This window comes from Panthera tigris, chromosome D1 (assembly GCF_018350195.1).
Source record: "Panthera tigris isolate Pti1 chromosome D1, P.tigris_Pti1_mat1.1, whole genome shotgun sequence".
Lineage (NCBI taxonomy): Eukaryota > Metazoa > Chordata > Mammalia > Carnivora > Felidae > Panthera > Panthera tigris.
In genome coordinates, this window is record NC_056669.1 from 56,841,185 (window position 1) to 56,861,290 (window position 20,106).

A 20,106-nucleotide genomic window follows, 5' to 3' on the forward strand; every position below is an offset into this window, starting at 1 on the left:
TGACAGCTCAGAGCCTGGATCCTGCTTCTGATTCTGTGTATCCCTCCCTCTCTCTCTCAAAAATAAATAAACATTAAAAAATTTTTTTAAAGATCATTCTCCAGAGGTTTTTTGTAAAGGTAAGTCCAGGCTTTCCACCCTTTTACATTTTAAAAAGAAAGAGGGCTGTGGAATACGTCAACCTTTACTCTGCTTATGACACAAAGCGTCTGCCTTCTCAAGTCCTAGACGTAATGCCAGGACTCATCTCCCAAACTTCTGGTCTCAATCAAGTCCATGGGGTGCCTGGCTGGAGAGCCCTGGATGATGGCTGCTAAATATGTTCGTATGAATCCAAGGTCAGTTAGAATCCTAACCTTAAACAGTAGGTTTACTGGATGCTGACTGCATCATGACATACGCAGACTAAGTCAGACGTCCCTCGTCTGTCAGTTGTGAGTCATGCCAGCAGATGAGCCTGTGTTCTTTCCCTAGAGCTCACTGTACCAGATTACTACCTCACCACTTCGATCCACCAAGGTCACTGTCCAGCCATCATGAAAATCACTTAAAAGTTATCAATAGAATAGATGATTTTCCATAAGCAACAAATGAGAATGTGTTACTTGCTGTTTAGCCCTACTAACAACTCAGTCTCTCCACCTTTCTTGGGCAGCCTATACTTTTAGGCAAATGGGAGGGTTAAAATACAGAGGAGCAACATCTGTATAAAAATGTGTGCTTTATTTCTTCCTTGTTACCTTCCTGGAAAATTGCTGTTTCTGAACATTCAGGTTCCTTGAGAAGGAGAACTTTTTCTTAACTGTTGTACCCTGCATACAGAAAAGGCTTTCTCTTTTAGCCTCCATTTCATTGCCTGGGTTTCACTCTCTAGGTACTAACAGCGGGAAAGGGAGAGAGGAGGAGACAAAAATCACAAAGAGCAGCGTAAAACATGCCCTGTGTCAGCAACATGGCAAGGCCTCTACTATCGTCAATGCTGACACTAAGTAATTTCTGGTGGAGATGAATACATCATTACATTTCTATTTGTGCTCTGCCTGAGGCTTTTCCCTACCTACTAATTGCGAGTGAAGGTCGAGAGAGCTTTTGTGAAAGGGGCAGAACATAAGCAATGTGCTGGTCTGTAGCCAGGTGTCAGTGTACTTTATAACCGAGGAAGAGAGGATTAGAGGATTATAGGGAGATTTTTGTTTCAGCCTTTAGTCCAACAAAGATTTAAAAGACTTACAGAAAATGGCTTCACATAGAAGTATGGTAGTGGGGAAGGGATTATGGGGAGAGTGGTAAACACAGCCAGTAAAATTCAGGGATAAATGAAGACCCACACAAGTCCACAGAATACAAAGGAACAAAGAAGAATACTTCTTGAGCCATAAGTGCTCAGGACACAGGATTGGGTAGGGACCAGTGAATTAGCAACTAAATGGCTTCAGTGATAATTCTGAAACCTGTTCCAATTTATGTTTGGAGTGGATTCTTCTCCAGAACAGGTCAAGATTGTGCTTAAAAAAATGTCCTTAAAACACAACAGCTTCTTAAATATTCTTTTGCCTCTTGCTTCCAGGTGATTTCCCTTTGGTTAAAAACCAGAAACAGTATAAACCTCACAGGATGGAATAAGTCTTTTGATACAGGCAAGGTGAGGCACAGGATGAACTTACACAGTAAGTGAGAGTCTGTCTGTCTTGGTCTTCTCCCTTGACCACTCCACGTCTCTGAACCAACAGAGATGGCAGTTCACTTCCTCTGGAAGAAGCCAGTAATGGATACTTGTCTGTTGGCTTTGCCCAGAGCAGCAGTCCCTTTCTTTGGGCCCTTCCGTTCTTCTTTGGGTTCTTTTTTCACCGTCATGGCGGAGGGTCTATGTACGGAGGAGGTCTTCATCTTAAGCTCCTCTTCACTATCTGTGCAGGATTCACTCACATAGACTTTTTCAGTCACTGGCAGAATAAAAAAAAAAAAAAAAAAAAAAATGGGAAAGGAGTGGGTCGAGTCATTTAGAACACTGTTATTAAGAGAACGAGATGTCTTGTTCACTCCAATTCCTTCAGACCCTCTGATCAAGGGAGACCCTCTGATCAGCTCACCTAATACTGGAGCCTTCTCCCACTGGGAGATCAGATCAGGCCACCAATAGGAACTATTTATCTTAAACTCATATAGTCTCTAGTTGGGGCTCAGAGCCAACATTTACCCTTACTGTCTCGCTGCTATGTCCCATGCCTTTTGCCCAAATTCTGCATTTGGGTCCTGGTCAATGCTAGCTAACTTCCTGAACTCTACATTGAACTGTCTGTATCTCAAATACCCACTTCTACCTCCATGCTTTGACTGACTTCTTCAATCTCACTTCCCTGACCCACAGTGCCTGCCTATTTCCTTCCACTGCTGCTTTTCTGGATCTTAATCTCTGCTCTAGTCGCCAGTCTTCATCTTGTCTAACCAGGTTCACAGTCAGGGGCCCTCCTGGCTGGCTATATCCTGACATCACCCACTCACTCTCTGCACATCCTAAATACAAGAATTGCAGATTACTCAATTTTTCAGTTCTTAGTTCTAAATGACCCAACACTTACTAGTGGTCTGCATTGTGAAGATAACTGCCCCAAGCAAACTCAATCATATAACAAACTTGATTGTTTTAAGACAATGATAAAATGAGAAACAAAGTTACCAATTCTCTTAATGCCCTATCAGCCAAAGGCATATTTTTGCCTTTTCTTATACCAATAAAATTCACTAACCCCCTCCCCCTTTGAAAGTAATTTTACCAGTGAGCAGTCAGTACAAGGAAGCTGAAAAGGGCATAGGCACAGACAATAACTTCCAACAATGATGTCACAGAACTGATGAGGGTCTCTTCAGTATTACTGCAGCACACAAACCAATCATGAGAAACAGTACAATGCCACCTTCCTGTGACTTTAGAGAGCTGCAGCAGCTGTATAACCAACATCTTCTACATTCTTTCTCAGCTTTCCTGGTTGCAGCAGGAAGATGAAGAGTAAAGGAAAACATCTCCTCTTGGCTGAACACAGTAACCTAATATGCATCATAAATGCTCAAACGATTAAAGAACATTTTTGTCCTATTAAAGAACAATAATAGTTTTAAGCACTTAATTAGCGATTAAGAACAAACTACTCCAGAGGCAGTGGCTTTGGAATCAACTATATCTGCATACTAATATGTAGTCTGCCATTTATAAATTCTCAAACTTTTGATGTGCATCAGGATCACCTGCAGGGCTTATTAAAACAGATTGCCAAACTCTAATTCCAGAGCTTCAAATTCAGTAGGTGAGGGATGGACCTGAGAATTTGCTTTTCTAACATGTTCCCAGGGACTGCTGATGCTGCTGGTCTGGGGACTATACCTTGAGAAACATTGTTCTCTCCTCCCCTGTAAAATGGGAGTAACACTGCCTCACAGAAGGTATGGATGCACCTAGTGATCTTATTAGCAAGTACCCATCAATGCTGGTCTTTCCCTTCACAATGGCAAAGCCATGCCGGAGGTCTGTTGCTGGTAGAGCATTCCTTCACCATACCCATCTAATCCCATTAAGGGTACATAATTAACGGTTCCCTCACTAAGAGTTCCTAGGATTTGTCACTACTTTTAAGAGCCTAGAATTCACTTTGCTGATTCCTATCAACTTAGAGGCTACAAATCACTGAGAAGCTTTAAATATATATATGGAGATATATATATTTACATATATAAAGTGTTCTCAAAGGCCTTACTACTCACCTGTGCTCCACAGACCAGAGGCATTAGACTCTCCCATGATTTTATTAGAAATGCAGAATTTCAGGTCCTACCTGAGGGCCTACTGAATCAGAATTTGAATTTTAGCAAGATCTTCAAGTAATGTGAAGTTTGAGAAATGCTGCTCTAAGGTACTTAGGGAATTCCCATGGCATACCTATTAGTTCAGCAATTATGATCCCTGAACACTAGCCCAATCCCATCGGCAACTTGAAACGCATTATGCAACTGGATTATTGGAACAAACTTATGAGCTGCTATTTACTCAATATCTCAAATTAGGGAAGTCTGAAGAACCATATGCAGACATAGAAAAGAAACAACTTACTACTAGTTGGTGGTATAAAACTTGCTCCTTCATAAGCTATACTTTGTATTCAAATGGCAGCAGGTCTATAATGTAAAACTCCAACATCAATTAGCTCATTATTTCATTACTTATTACTGAAACCACTGGTTGTCTCATTGCCAATTCTGTGCAATGCATTGCTTGGGGGAGTTAAAACCAGTCAGGGCAACACCAACAAAATTTCTTAAGCAGCACACTTAGTATACCTCAAGAGCTAAAAGAAGGATTTCTATATTCAAAGATTTAGTTACTTCAAACTGTAAGACAAAGGAGATTTCAACTTAAAGATACAGAACCTTTATTTTAACTGAGTAACATGCAACTTTTCTGGGCTGCCATTAAAAAAAAAAAAAAAAAAAGAGCCCAGTTTACATGGATAACATCAGAATTATTCTCCACTCAATGTTTTGCTGTTAGAATTCTAACTTGTCCAAAAGTCTACCCCACACTAATCTCAGGGGCCCAACTCCCCAGTCCCTGAAGCAAAGTCACAGAAAAGGAAAGACCAGTTTTGAAAACCCCCAGACCAGCTCTCATCCAGCACAGGACAGGACAAGCCCCCTGTGCTGGTACACTTGGAACAGTCCAAACAGAAAGGAAAGCACAACTCCTTTGTTGGTAACAGGAGCCAAGATTCATTAGGTTGAGCTTGGACTACAAACCTTAAAAAAAAAAAAAAGTGCTATGTGAGCACGGTTTTCATTGTTGCATCCAAGGCTCTTAATGGTCCTGTCTGGAGACAGGAGTGTAAAAAGTCCACATCCCATACCTGGCCAAAACTTGAGTACTGTGTTTTGAACAAAGCAACAGGTAATTAGCCACAAACTCCCAGTAAATGCTCACAATGATATATCTGACATTTTTCTTTCGGGGTAGAAGGAGGGAAAAACTGGCACTGATGCCTTTGTCCTCTTAAATTTAAAACAAAGAAAAAGTAAGAACTTCAATAGTAAATGCACATATTATCACCACTAGTCAAACCAAAAGGCTTGAAAACACACTATTAGAAGACTGAAAGCAAACAAAACAAAATACAAAAAAGCAACCCTAACTCGAAGTCCAGAATTCATAGGCTCACAAAAAATTTGGCACTGAAAAGACCAATTTCCAGTGTAAGGAATTTTATTCCCCGATAATATGCTGCAATTAAAATGGCACAGGCTTGAGGTGCCGGGGTGGCTCAGCTGGCTGAGCACTGAACTCTAGCTCAGGTCATGATCTCCTGGTTTCTGGGTTCGGGCCCCACATACGGCTTTGTGCTGGCAGTGCGGAGCCTGCTTTGGATTCTGTGTCTTCCTCTCTCTCTGCCCCTCCCCCACCTGCATGCTCTCTCCTAAAAGTAAACATTGAAAAAAAAATCTTTAAAAAAAATGGCAGAGGCCTTTTCAGAGGAGTGGAAGGTAGGGAACAATGGGACAGGGTTTGCACTTATTCTAACAACCACACAACCTAGGAAAAGTAGATTCTTCAGAATTGATCAATCTTTTTAAGATGAAAGTTTGAACCAGAAAAGGAGAGTCAAGAAAGGGAAAAGATACTTCTTTAGGAGAGCAGGTGCCACAGGAAGGGAGAAACTACAATTATAGGCTATCCAACTAACAAGAGGTTTCCAAGACTAAGCCCACAAGTCTCTGTAAACACAAAAAGTACCAGGATCAGAGCATCCTATTGGCCTGCAAGTGTGAAAGCCCCACAGAAGTTTGAGTCAACTGTGGAAGGGTAGAACAAGCTTAAACATGGCTGAAGAATTCAACCTATAACTAACTGAAAAGCTAAATTCTAATTCCCCTCTAGGTCACCATAAAAAGCACACGTTTTTATCTAACATGACTTACAAACAGGAAACATGAAGTGATTTGGAAGAGTCAAACCCCTCTGGAGAGATGGGACAAAATACCAAGAAGACTCTTGACACTCTCTTCAGAGTCTAATCATCAGTGGGGGCTTCCTTTCCACTGTTCAAATGTATAAAACAACCATTCTAGAAAAAAAAAGTTTCTCAAAGTCTAACAACATTTTATGTTGGTATTATGGTTTCCGTATCGAAAGTGCCTTTAAATGTTACCTCACCTGAATTTTCACAACAATCCCGCATATAGGCAAAATGGGTATTTTACCTCCATTCCATACATCAAGAAACTCCCTACCAGGTGACAGGACTTTTATCCAAGACCTCAAAGCTTATTTCTACAGGATGTGGTCCAAACAAGAACCCATGTTCTGCCTTTCGTTGTAGTGTTCTCTACTCTGCTACTCAGGGTGTGTGCCATATTTGGTGTGAGTCATGTGCACATTCAAGTTTGAAGCACACTGCTCTGTAAGAGATCACGGAGCCAGAAACTCTTCTTACCTATGCAGCCTTCCTCATCCACAAAGGTCTTAGACTTCAGCACCCGTTTTCGTTTTCTTTTTTCTCCATTTGAGCTCTAAAAGATCACAGGAAGATCAGAGGTTACGACATTCAGTTGATCAATGACTATAGAGAAAAAGAACAAGAGCTTTTTAATCTGCAATAATCACCCTCCAATATTCCATGATGATAAAAAGTTGAATGTGAAACTCTATCCATTTCCTTTTACGGACCAGTCCTACTATACAGACAAGTTACATTCCTATATATGGAAGCTTGATGTTTAATGCTTGTAAGATAACTGTGATCATTCAGGCAACAAACTTTTGGTAAGCAGTGCACCATGGTTAAAAAGACCAATAGGACAAGGACCTTAGCGGATGAGAGAAGCGAGGAAGACAGACCACTGCAATCCACTGTGGTAAGGGCTTTAATGGAGGGCTGTGGCAGACATTATGGAAGCACACAGGAAAGCTAAATCAGATGAGAGGTCCGTGGCATGTACCCTTGCTGTAGATACTTGCTATTTTAGCCTTGATGCTGCAACATTACCCTTGTCTAATTTAGTCTCACAGAGATACTACTAATACCAATTTCCTTTTATGTTCAGTGGTCTTTCATCCCATTTTCTTGTCAGCTAATGAGGAAATTAGTGCAAAATTTAAATGACAGTCTTAATACAATGAATTAAAGGAAAACTAATAGTTGTAAAGGAAAAAAAACCTTGTTAGCACCTTTCTTCTCAACTCTTCATTATCTACACTAATAGACAAAATGCAGCTGAAGACCATTGAAAACTATATTCCCCCATTTATTGCCAGCTTTTCTCACCCTGCCCTTTTCCAGAAGAGTTTCTGAAGAACAACAAATGTGCATAAGTTGTTTGTTCACTCTATTTCCCAAACTTTGCTCTGATGCAGGCAAGACCTTACTTTGCAAAATTCCAACAGGAGCTGGGTAACACAGCAGCCCTGATGCTGGAGGTCATGAAAAACAAAACCACTCCCAGGCCTGACCTCTGCAACCTTCCTGAGATGCGCCCTATAGCTGAGCTCTCACCGCAGGTGAGGAGAGGGAATGTCCATCCTGTAGTACCTACAGAGAGTGGAATGAGAAAAGAGCCATCTACTGGTGTCCCTGGACTATACAGCAGTGGCCGGTTCAGCATAGTTTCAGGTCCTTGGGAGGTCAGACACATGGAAAGGCAACCATCCCAGTAAAGTTTTACCTTGACAGAAGGAGGCTCTGGTTCAGTCTTAGGCACTGGTTCAGGAGGTGGAGAAGCAGGAGGAGGTAGGGATGGTGACTCAGCTTCATAATCCCCAGGAGAGTCTGGTATGACTGAAATAATGAAACAAGCTTAGCTAAGAGAACTGTGGCACTATCTGGTACAACGCCTTCTCTGGTGACTTTTTAAACGTCTGTATCCAGCAAAGGACATTTTGCAAGCAGTAATTCATGACAACCAAGGACTTTGCAGTTATAGATCTTTAAAATACACATTTTACTAATTTTATACAAAGAAAACCAGAGAATTAAGAGTTATTAAAGCTGGAATAAACCTTAGAGATTATCTTAGCTAAACCTTTTATTTTGTAGGAAAGTCTAAAGTTGTTTTATAAATATCCACTGATCATCTAACATGTGTCATGTATTCCACTTACAATTGTTTCATTTATCCTCATAACAACCCTAAGAGACAAATATTATTCACACATTACAGTTGGGTAAAAAGAGGCTCAAAGAGGTTAATTAACTTGCCAAGGTCACAGGGCTTACAAATGAGGCAGGAGGTTTTAAACCCAAGTCAGTCTGATGCCACAGCCTTACCATTCCAACTATTCTGTGCTGCCTTACCATTCAGGGCCAGACATTTTCTTTTAAGATTAAACAAACAGATATAATTCTCAGATTATATCAAATGTTCCATGCCAGAGTTTTCATGACTATGATCCAAGGATTATCTGCAACCACCTGAGATGTTTATTAGACTGAAATATTCCAGCTGATGTTAAGAGCATAAACTTTGGAGGAAAAATCACCTTTGAAACAGTCACAATTATAGCTCTTACAACTAAGACTGGCTTACTATTTTGTATGGGAATTATTTCTAGTGATTGCTCACTGATGAGGCTTGTTTTGTTGTAGTGAGAGTAACCGGAAAGAACACTTTTGGGAAAGCAATATTGCTCTGGAAGTGGTATCACCCGAGAAGAGAGCATCTCCAGAGGGATTCCATCATTCCTGAACAGTTCCAGAAATAGTGGTCTTGGTATAAGGCCCATGAGAGGGGGAAGTGAAAATCCTCAGCTGACCTACGGCTTAATCACCACAGAGAAACTGCTGGTAAAAAGACTGGGTAGTTGCTTAGCCTCACCTGCTCCCTGAATCTCCTGGCTGTATTCAAATTCTTAGCACAAGTCTTGGATCTGAAATTCTCCCAACTGATTAGGTCAGTGTTAAAAATTATGACAGTGGAGGGTTCAAGGCCAAATGACCTAAAGAGGTGAAGCAAAACAAGAGCCAGAACGAAACAATAAATTATACACTTCAAGTATGAAACGGGCCCCAAAACTTTATAAGCTCTGGGAAACAAGAGTCAGAAACATATGAGGAAAGTGGTCCAGCTAGTAACCCAGCTCTAGGAGAAGAGAACATGATGGGAGCTCAAGTAAGCAAGAGGAAAGTTAAACCACAGAGCCAAGCTCCCATTTCTTTGAAGGTATAGCAATTAGGAAAGCTGTGTCACATGCGTTACAGGGGCAGGAGGAAAGTTTACACAGTGAGGAAGCCAAAGAAAAGGAATTTTGAGTCCTCACAATAAATTTAGGAGTTTTCATTCTATTTCCACTTCTGTAACCATGAAGACACTTAATCCTAGTGGCACCCTCTAAGACCCCTGTCACTGCACTGTATACAAGTGTTTATCTAGATCCTCCTCTGACTCTAACCTCCATGGAGGCAGAGACACGACAATTTCCCTGGCACTGAACAAACAGTAACGATACTTTTAATAAAGGAAAACAATCATTTTTGGAATTTGGGATGAGGGGCTTCTAGGTCAAGGAAGAATCAGCATATACCTCCCCCTCCCTTCCACATCCACCCAAAGAGACACATTACAGTGATGACTAAGGAATGAAATGCTGTAAACCTGCCTGCCACTCCTATCCCTGCCATAACAGGGAAGAGAGTAGAAGAGGGAGCCAAGAACTTGTAATGAATAAGAATTTTCAACAAATCCCCAGATGATGGAAGGCAGATGGGAGAAAGGTGACAGGAGAAGCATAATGGACATTGAGTCCAATAGGAGAGTTTACAATCTATTACAAAACTTCTATTTTATCTGATTTTTCAAGTTGTGTATCACTTTAAATTTTTTTAAATAAAGCATTTTGGGGCACCTGGGTGGCTCAGTCGGGTAAGCATCTGACTCTTGACTTCGGCTCAGGTCATGATCTCACAGTTGTGAGATCGAGCCCCACGTCAAGCTCTGAGCTGGGCATGGAGCCTGCTTAAGATTCTCTCTCTCTCCCTCTGCCCCTCCCGTGCATGCACACACTCTCTCAAAGAGTTTTTAAATTTTTTTTTTAACGTTTATTTATTTTTGAGAGAGAGAGAGAGAGAGAGAGAGAGAGAGAGAGAGAGAATGAAGAGGAGACGGAGACACAGAATCCGAAGCAGGTTCCAGGCTGCCAGCATAGAGCCTGACGTGGGGCTTGAACTCACAAACTGCGAGATCATGACCTGAGCCAAAGTCAGTCACTTAACCGACTGAGCCACCCGGACGCCCCACAAAGAAATTTTTTTTAAGAAAGGAAGGATGGAGGTGCGTGTCAGGGTGGCCCAGTCAGTTAAGCATCCAGTCCTTGTTTTCAGCTCAGCTTCAATCCACAAACTGTGGGACTGGACCCCACATGGGGGCTCTGTGCTGACAGCACAGAGCCTGCTTGGGATTCTCTCTTTCCCTTTCTCTCTACCCTTCCCTTGCTTGTTCTGTCTCAAAATAAATAAACTTTTAAAAGAAAAAAAAGGGAAGGAAGGAAGGAAGGATACAGAAAACAACTAGAATTTTCTGGGCTTTACAAACATTAATCATTCATTCACATAATATCCCCCACAAAATCACTGTTACTATTATTTCTGTTTTATATAACTGAGGTTCAAAGAGACTAAAAAAAATTTGGCCACATTCATATGCTAGAATCCGTATGTGTCTGATTTTCCATCAAGGTAAATATATCCTCGACATACTTTTAGTGACATAAGCATAAGGAGGGTTTCATACATTGGTGTATTTTAAATATATTTATAATGAATTTACAGCTTTTCAGATGAAAGGTACTCAAGAAGTGCAATTTAACACTTACCCCAGGACAGCAGAATAAGAACTGTAGCAAAACTAGTTACTAGCAGAGTAACCACTGTTTACCAGAGTGCTATGGCAGAGATGGGTCATTTTGGAAATCACTCATAGCTTCCTAGGAAAATTTATAAACTACCTATCTTAACCTAAAAAGGGTGGGGTGGGGGGGGTCATTTGCTTAACATTCTTCATAAGTAATTTGCAAAAACTGAAAATGTTAGCAAAAACTTAATCAGCTAAAACTATTTCTTCCTAGCAATATATTTTTTTTAATTCTATCTTAGAGACAGAGCACGAGTGGGGAAGAGGGAGAGAATCTTAAGTAGGCTCCACACTCAGCACAGGGCCCAATGTGGGGCTTGATCCCACTACCCTGGGATCATGACCTGAGCCAAAATCAAGAGCTGGGCATTCAACTGACTGAGCCACCCAGGCGCCCCTCTTCCTAGCAATGAAAACATTACTCTTAATGGGATTTCTATCTGGGTCTGGCTTTTTCTTGCTTTACAAAGAGAGTATGTAGAACTGCTAATGGTGCTTATGACTCTGCCAAGAAGAGAAATAAAGGAAAAGTCTTTTGGGTGGAGAGTTAAAGATATGAAGTTGAAGGGAATTTTCTGAGAGAAGAGACTGCTGTTAAATACTTATGGAACACGTCAATAGAAAAAGTGGGGTGAGTAAGAAGAAAACCTGCTATGTCAAGCAGTGTCCTGGCATTGCTGACGTATCTTATTTGATGTTCATAAAAAGTCTACACAGTGTGATAACATCCCCATTAGAGATGAGGAAACAAGGAATTGAAGAAGTTAAATAATCTGTCTCCAGTTGCACAATAAGTGGCAGAAGTAAGGTTTTTTATTTTTAAAAAGATTTTTTAATTTACATCCAAGTTAGCATATAGTGCAATAATGATTTGAGAAGTAGATTCCTTAATGCCCCTCACCCATTTAGCTCATCCCCCCACCCACAACCCCTCCAGCAACTCTCTGTTGGTTCTCTATATTTAAGAGTCTCTTGTTTTGTCCCCCTCCCTATTTTTATATTCTTTTTGCTTCCCTTCCCTTATGTTCATCTGTTTTGTATGTTAAAGTCCTCATATGAGTGAAGTCATATATTTGTCTTTCTCTGACTAATTTCACTTAGCATAATACCTTCTAGCTCCATCTGCGTAGTTACAAATGGCAAGATTTCATTCTTTTTTATTGCTGAGTAATACTCCTTTGTACAGATATACCACATCTTCTTTATCCATTCATCCATCGATGGACACTTGGGCTCTTTCCATACTTTGGCTATTGTTGATACTGCTGCTATAAACATTGGGGTGCCATGTACCCAGTTAAGTGGCAGAAGTAAGATTTAAACCCAGGTCTGTTTTACTCCAAAGTCCCTGTCATTTCTTCCACTTCTGCTGCTCATTTGCTAATTTCCAGCTGAAGACAGCATATTGAATAGCATATATTCAGTGTGACAGGAATAAAATGGTAATAGATTAGAGACTGTGTAAAGGTTTAAAATAAAGGCCCTCTAGCTTTGAGATGAAGAAGAAATTCAGGAATAAAATGGCAAAGGTTTGCAAATTTAGTCAGATGCTAAAAATTATTCTGCCAGATAAAAAAATCTGAGAACCTCTCATTTATATTATCTATTATTATAGGTTGTTCACCTCTATCACATTTCTTCTCACTTCTTTCTAAACTAATAACCCCACTCATATTTCTAATCACCCACAGGTATTATTTTTGTGCACTAATGATCAGAACTCCAGAGAATATTTCAGAAATATGTAATGAGTGTTTAATCAACCACAGTAATTCCCTGACTTAGAGCTGACTCCTTCACTGGAGTATCTAGTTTACCTTTTCAAAGTACATTAGGTTGATGGCTTGAAAGCCTTTTCCAGATTCTTCCCCAAATCCTTTTCCTGGTTGGAAATAGGGAAGACAATTTCAATAGCACAGTAATATTCCTGTTACTTCCTAATTACTTTCCCATGTATCTTCATGGAGTCGCTTCTATTTCCTTAATTCTTAACTTGATGGCTCTTGTTTCAGCCACACACTTGGGTATCTTCCTTTCAGGTGTCTTAGTCAAAGCATTTTGATAAATGACATGGAATGAGTATATAATGACATCTCCTCTAGGATGCTCACAATGCCCTATCCCTACCTATTCCAAAGAGTCATTAAAAAAAAAAAAACCACAGCTCTGGTGGGACAATACCTCTATAGGATATCAGAGCTTATAAACTCCTACATGCAAGCATGACTGGTAGGATCCAAACCTATGGAAGAGTCAAAGATATACCTACATCATAGATTTAACTTCCTTGTACAATTTCTTAGGTCTGTTCATTTCTTTTGTATTACTGTCATCTGTATATATAAATGGCTTTCTCACTCATTTGTACATGTACAGTCACTGAGTTGCTTTCGGGGTGCCTCTGTTGTCATTTTCAATTCTTACAGAAATTTCTGGTAAGAGTAGAGCCTAACAAGTTTATTTTGTCCTTTACCAGCAGAACAAGTTCCTTTTCCTGCATTCATTATTCTTCTTTAATTTCTTTTAGCATTTGTTTGTTTGTTTTGTCATTCTACCTTCATCTGATGCTGAATTCCTTTGGAGTAGATTTGCCTGAGCCCTCAAAATGTTTTATACCCATTATGGCATAAATTCATAGAGAATGGATTATAGAAACTCAAGCTTCTCACCACCGTTCTCAAAGCAGGGTAGAAGTCATCTGGCATAGCAGTTTGACCAAGGCATCTTTCTTGTTAGCCTCATCCTCTTTTTTTTTTAATTTTTTTTTTAATGTTCTATATTTATTTTTGAGACAGAGACACAGAGCATGAGCGGGGGAGGGGCAGAGAGAGAGGGAGACACAGAATCCAAAGCAGGCTCCAGGCTCTGAGCTGTCAGCCCAGAGCCCGACGCAGGGCTCAAACTCACGGACCTCGAGATCATGACCTAAGCTGAAGTCGGACGCTTAACCAACTGAGCTATCCAGGTGCCCCAGCCTCATCCTCTTTCTATATACCTTCATTTACACAATTTGGGAAGAGATCTTGGCTCTTCGAACACCTGATATTCTTTGAAAAGGCATATGAATTTTCCAGGTAAGAATCTTGCCCTTATTCTGTTTATCTTACAATAGAGCCCACAGCATAAAACTAGAAGGGTCCATAGTATCATTCCCTTTCAACAATGACACTATAGATTCTCAAACTTAGCATGTTTTTATTTATGTGGCGTGGAACACCATATCACCAACACCCTTGATACCTACAATATTACCTGTTTTAAAAGATTCACATGAAGGTAGCCAAAGGAATATCTCCATTTCATTTTTTAAAAAGAAAAGCTCTTCAGGGCACCTAGGCAGCTCAGTCAGTTAAGCTTCTGACTTTGGCTCAGTCGTGATCTCATGGTTCATGGGTTTGAGCCCCGTGTCAGGCTCTCTGCTGTCAGTGTGGAGCCTGCTTCAGATCCTCTGTCCTCTCTCTTTCTGCCTCTCCCCCGCTCACACTCTCTCTCTCTCAAAAATAACATTAAAAAATTTAAAAAATAAAAAAGTAAAAAATAAATTAGAAAAAGAAAAGCTCTTTGATAATATACATAATAATAATCCTTATTCTCTTTCCTTTTATGTTAGTTACTTTGCTAAATTACCAAAAAACAATGGTTCTGATCAAAAAGCGAAAGGAGACTCTAATGGTGCTATTGTTTATCTCTCAATACTAGAATTACTATTGTCATTGTGACCTGTAATAAATTACTTTTTAACTCCGTGAGCGTCAAAGTAAGAATTGACCCCTGCTATCAACTAAATGTTTGTGTTCCCCCAAAATTCATATTTGAAGCTCTAACCCCTAACGTGATGGTATCTGGAGGTGGGGTCTTTGGGAGGTAATTAATGGAATCAGATTACCACCCTTATAAAAGATGCAAGAGAAACACTTTCTCTCTCTGCCATGTGAAGATATGGCAAGGAGATATCCTACAAACTAGGAAGAGAGCTGAGAGCTCTCACCAGGAACTACAATCAGGCAGTGCCTTGATTTTGGAATTCTCACCCTTTAGAACTGTGAACAGGACAAATTTGTCCTGCTTAAGCCATCCAGTCTATGGTACTTTTGCTATAACCCAAGTAATGGAGACAATGACACTAGCCAAAAATTAATAGCAACCTTTCATAGCCCACCTTCATCTTCACTGCTATCAGACTCAGGAAGTTTGATTCTTCTCCTCTTTTTCTTCATACTTTCAGTTTCTTTTGTCTCATCATCAGATAACTCCATTTGCTTCCCCCTGTTGCCATCCAGGAATAATTTAATCATGTTACACAAAATAAAAATATAAGTATGCATATGCTACTATGGGTCTTGCTTCATAACTCCTGGTCTTAATTCCAGAGGATAGAAGAGTCAAAGTAGACCAATAAGGATTCTTTTTAAGGATACTCTGCTGACCACAACTAAGTCATTTCATGGGGTGACCAGAATGAAACATTTTTCTAGCTCTCTATATAGCTCACTGGAAACTACTTACCAGCTCATCAATTATCATTACAAATTCCTTCTTACTTTTCCTACTGACCTTTCAATCATTCAACAAGCTTTAAATAAGCAGCTACTACATACACAGGCTTTTTGCTAAACACCGAGGATGCAAAGATGAAGAAAATACTGTTATCAAGAAGCTCTGGTGGGAGAAATAGATATAAACACCACCAAATGTAAGACAATGTGATAAATACTACTGGACAAATAAAATGTTATGGGACAAGACTCTTGTACGAAAACTAAAAACTAAGTGGAAATTCATCAGGTAAAAAAAGGGAGACAAATACTTTAAAGAGAAGAAAAAAAATGTGCAAAGGCATAGACATAAGACCTTAAGGTGATTCTAATGACATAATAAAAAAAACCTAGACTCCATCTTAACGTAGTTAGCTCCTCTGGATACTCTATCACACTATTCAGATATGTATAAAATGTGGTTTTTATCTTCAAGTAACTTATTCCTTATGTAACTTTATAACTTATTTTTCTACCTCAAGCTAGTAAAAGACAAACCCCAAATAGGTAAAACAAACAAACAAACAAACAAAAAACAACAAAAAACGATAAAGAGCAGAAATTAATGAAATAAAACAGAAAAAAACTAACAAGGTTAAAAATTGTTATTTTGGGGCAAAACATTAATGAAATTGATAAACCCTTCTATAAGACTGATTAAAAAAAGACAAAACAGGGGTGCCTGGGTGGCTCAATCAGTCCAACTCCGACTCAGGTCACAATCTCGCGGTTCCGTGCTGACCACTCGGAGGCTGGAGCCTGCTTTGGATTCTGTGTCTCCCTCTCTCTCTCTCAAAAATAAACATTAAAAAGAAAATTTAAAAAAATAAGACAAAACAACATATTACCAACACGAGGAATAAAAGAATAATCTGTAATGATAAGTACAGATTTTACAGATCCTCAAAGAATAAGGCTATAGTAGGAGCTTTATGCCAATGAACTCAACAACTTAGATGAAATAAATTCCTTTAAAAACACAACCAAAACTGACCCAACAAGAACAAGAAAATTTGGATGACTCTATTTAAAGAAATCAAATTAATAAAATAAGCTTCCCCACAAAGAAAACTTTGGGCTCAGGTTCACTGAATTTTATCAAACTTTTAAGAAAAAAAATAATACATATCTTGCACAAACTCAGAAACCACAGTTTTCTACTAATTCTATTAAGTTACATAACTTTGGTACTGAAATATAAAGACATTATCAGAAAAGTAAATAACTGGTCTATCAGCCTCACAGATGCAGTGGCAAAATATCCTTACAATATTAGCAAATAAAATCCAACAACTTATAGAAAGGATAATGTATCATGACAAAAAATTAGGTTTATCCCAAGAATGCAAGGTTGGTTTAACACTTAAAAGCCGATCAAGGTAATTCACCACACTAACAGAAATCCCAAAAGATCATCTCAATAAATGCAGAAAAAGCATCAGTCAAGATTCAGCACCCATCCATAAAAAAACAGAAAAGGACAGCCTCCATCTGGTAAAGGGCATCTACTTAAAACATACAGTTAACATCACACTCGGTAATGAAATACTGAACGCATTCCTGACTATAACTGTCGACAATGAGTGTTATGCCCATGGGCTGGGGACATTTTAACATACCAATCTCACATATTCCTAGGAGGTAAGGCCCACTGGACAGAGCCTTGACCCTCTGAAACTTGAGCATTTTGTTGATGTTTTCTACTAGAGTAGCCCCAGCCTTGCTACAAAAGTCAAGTATTTCTGGGCCTATCAGTGCTGACAGTGTCTTTAGAATTTCTTTCAACAGACTAATTCCTACCAACTATGAGGTAGTGTCTCAAATTCCTGGATCCATTTTTAACAGCTTGTGTGCTTTTTATTTTCTTTTCTAATTACATTTTACCACTTGAAAAATAAACTCATTGATATAAAAAGAAAACAAAGAACTTTTTCTCTTAAATTTGACTGGAAATAGTAACCCCTCACTTGGCAATCTAAAGTGAAAAACAGACACAGACACAATCAGGCACACTTATGCCATGTCCACAAATTTAAAATGAAGTAAAGAAAAAAAAGGATAATCGATTTAGTTCAATGGGGCCCAAAAAACTGGATTTGGGCTCTAAACCATCTACACTGGCTGTTCCACAGTTCTACTTCCCTAGATAAGCTACTGAGCTTCTCTCTTCATTTTGGTTATACAGCTGTATCCCTATGGCATTAAGTAGGATTTAGTACTCAACTGAAAACTGCCCACTGTCAATAAGCCCAAACAGACCTTCTCACCCCCAGCAGAGACACTCTTCCCTCACAGGCAACAAAATTTTCCTACCTTTTTTTTTCCTTCTGCTGCATCTTAACAGGCTCTGCTTTTTTGCCGGGTTTCTTCAGGCCTGTAGGGGCTGCCAGCTTTGGTTCAGTGACAGACACTGGAGGTTGCTCCACTATTTTCTCTTCTTTCACTGCTTGTTCTGAATCCAAATTGACTTTAAGTTTATCTACAAATATAGTATAATAGATGATATATAACCTCATCGTGCAATGTCAATCTACTATTCCTCTGATAGTCGACTAAGTGCCAAGTAATTGGTTAGGAGCAGGGGGCTAAAGGGATAAAAAAAACAGTCCCTGTCCTAACAGAACTCATGGTCTAGTCAGAGAACATTTCTCCTTTCCAACTACCACTCTAGCAGTAACTGTTTTCATTTCTGCCTCTTGCTAATCCTTCATTATATCACAACTCCCAGGCCAAATAATAGTAAAAGCAGGGCTTAGAAAAAGCAAATACAACTATATGAGGTATCATCATTCTCATTTATATATCACTTATTAGATGAGAAAATTAAGAGTCTGAGAGATAAAAGACGTTTCCCGAGTATACAGTTTACAAATAGTGACAACAGAAATTCGTACCAAAATCTTATTTCCTATTCCATTCTATCTTCTTAAACCTGGATACTCTTATCATCTCAGTATTATCTTAATTATATAATTAAAAGACTACTTTGGAATGAGAAAAGTTTGATGCAAACTTTTTCACTCAGGATAAGTTACCTAAAAGTCAATCTTCTCTGTAAAAACTGAATATTTATGAGATTACTGTAAGGATTAAAAGGGATTAGTATGTGAGGTTGTATGGCTTACCCAAGGTAACACTGACAGAAAAGGTTGAGAGACAGGATTTGAACCTAGGTCAGTTTAACTCCTCAAAATCCCTACCTCTTTCCCTACACCAAGCTGCAACTACTATGCCATGCAGAGGATTAAAAAATGCAAGCAGGATGGGCCTAGCCATCTGAGAAATCATAGAAGAATAGCCTTCGTGCTATATTCAGTGACAGTTTTTTTCAAGAAAAGTCATAAAATACTCTTAGCTGTGAACAGCATGAGGCTCTTCAATAAGTAGCTTTGGTTATATGTAAAATGGCTAAAACCAGCTACAGGGTAGGAAAAAGACCAATTGATAGCTTAGCCTTGGCCATTACACACGGCTTAGTATAATTTATAAACAAAGTATATTCTTTGAAAGAATAGATGATGGATAAAAGTATAACATGCAGCTTGTTTATACTTTATTTTTTGAAGACTTGACTGAGAAATCTGGTGGAATCCACCAGAGAATGGAGGCATTTTCTCTTGCCTTTTCAAAACTGTTGTTCTCAAGTATCAGTACTTCTCAAGTTTTTCCACCAAATAGTACAGGAGAGTAAACATGTATCTCTAGGGAGTCCAGAGTCAGTAACTGATTCCCAAAAAACCAGTTCTCTGAAGCTGCATGTATATCCTTAAAGTTTATGCAAAATTTGCATTGTTACATAATTTATATCATATTGACAGCAACTGTTTTAAAATTATATAATAGGGGCGCCTGGGTAGTTCACTTGGTTAAGTGTCCAACTCTTGATTTTGACCAGGTCATGATCTCACAGTCATGAGATCTATCCATCGATCGAGCCCCACGTCAGGCTACGCACTGGGTGGGAAGTCTGCTTGAGATGCTCTCTCTCTCTCCCTTTCCCTCTGCCCCTCCCCCACTCTCTCAAAAAAGTAGAATAAAATAAAATAAAATAAAATAAAATAAAATAAAATAAAATAAGTAAAATAAATAAAATAATTAGGAGGAAAAACCTCCAAGTATTTCCTACCCCACTCTTGGGGTAAGGAAAGCAAGGCTATTGCATACAGTCTACCAATTTCAGGAAACTGATCTTAATTAAAATACCAGTGACCAAAGAGATTCAGCATCCAGAGTTTTCACTCTGTCGTGGTTTCACAGTATTTGGGGAACTCCAAATTATTTACATATGCAGCTACAAATGGCCAATTAGCTGGTAAAGAGGCAGCTCATTGCAACACTTTCAGACTACTGTTAAGGAAAATTTAACCACATTTTCTTTTTTTCTGAATGATCAAATCATTTGTATCACTGACTAATTAAAAGCATCTCCTTTTTATACTCAAAATATGAAACACCTTTAGAAGCAAGATACAGATGATGACTTTTTAATTTTGTCACCAATGCTGTAATTTTTTTCACATATGGAGCATTACGGTTCTTGTTAATGAGATAATTCATATGCCAGAAAATGTATCCTTTTAAAGTATAAAATTCAGTGCTTTGTAATTGTGCAAATATCAACACTATCCAATTTTAGAACATTTCCATCACCCCAAAATAAACCCTGTATCCATGAGCAGTCACTCCCCAA

General features: G+C 39.1%; 1 protein-coding gene across 1 annotated transcript in view; it reads right to left on the reverse strand.

Annotated features, from left to right (window-relative positions):
- Positions 1-704: 704 nt before the first annotated feature.
- Positions 705-20,106, reverse strand: part of POLD3 (DNA polymerase delta 3, accessory subunit) — a 50,393-nt gene continuing 30,991 nt past the window's right edge. Inside the window, exons 8-12 of the mRNA XM_007080850.3 lie at positions 17,730-17,895; positions 15,041-15,147; positions 7,702-7,814; positions 6,474-6,549; positions 705-1,943 (exon numbers count right to left, since the gene is read on the reverse strand). Of these exons, the coding sequence (XP_007080912.2) occupies positions 1,741-1,943; positions 6,474-6,549; positions 7,702-7,814; positions 15,041-15,147; positions 17,730-17,895 (665 nt within the window). The 3' untranslated portion in view covers positions 705-1,740. The remainder of the gene's footprint in view (positions 1,944-6,473; positions 6,550-7,701; positions 7,815-15,040; positions 15,148-17,729; positions 17,896-20,106) is intronic.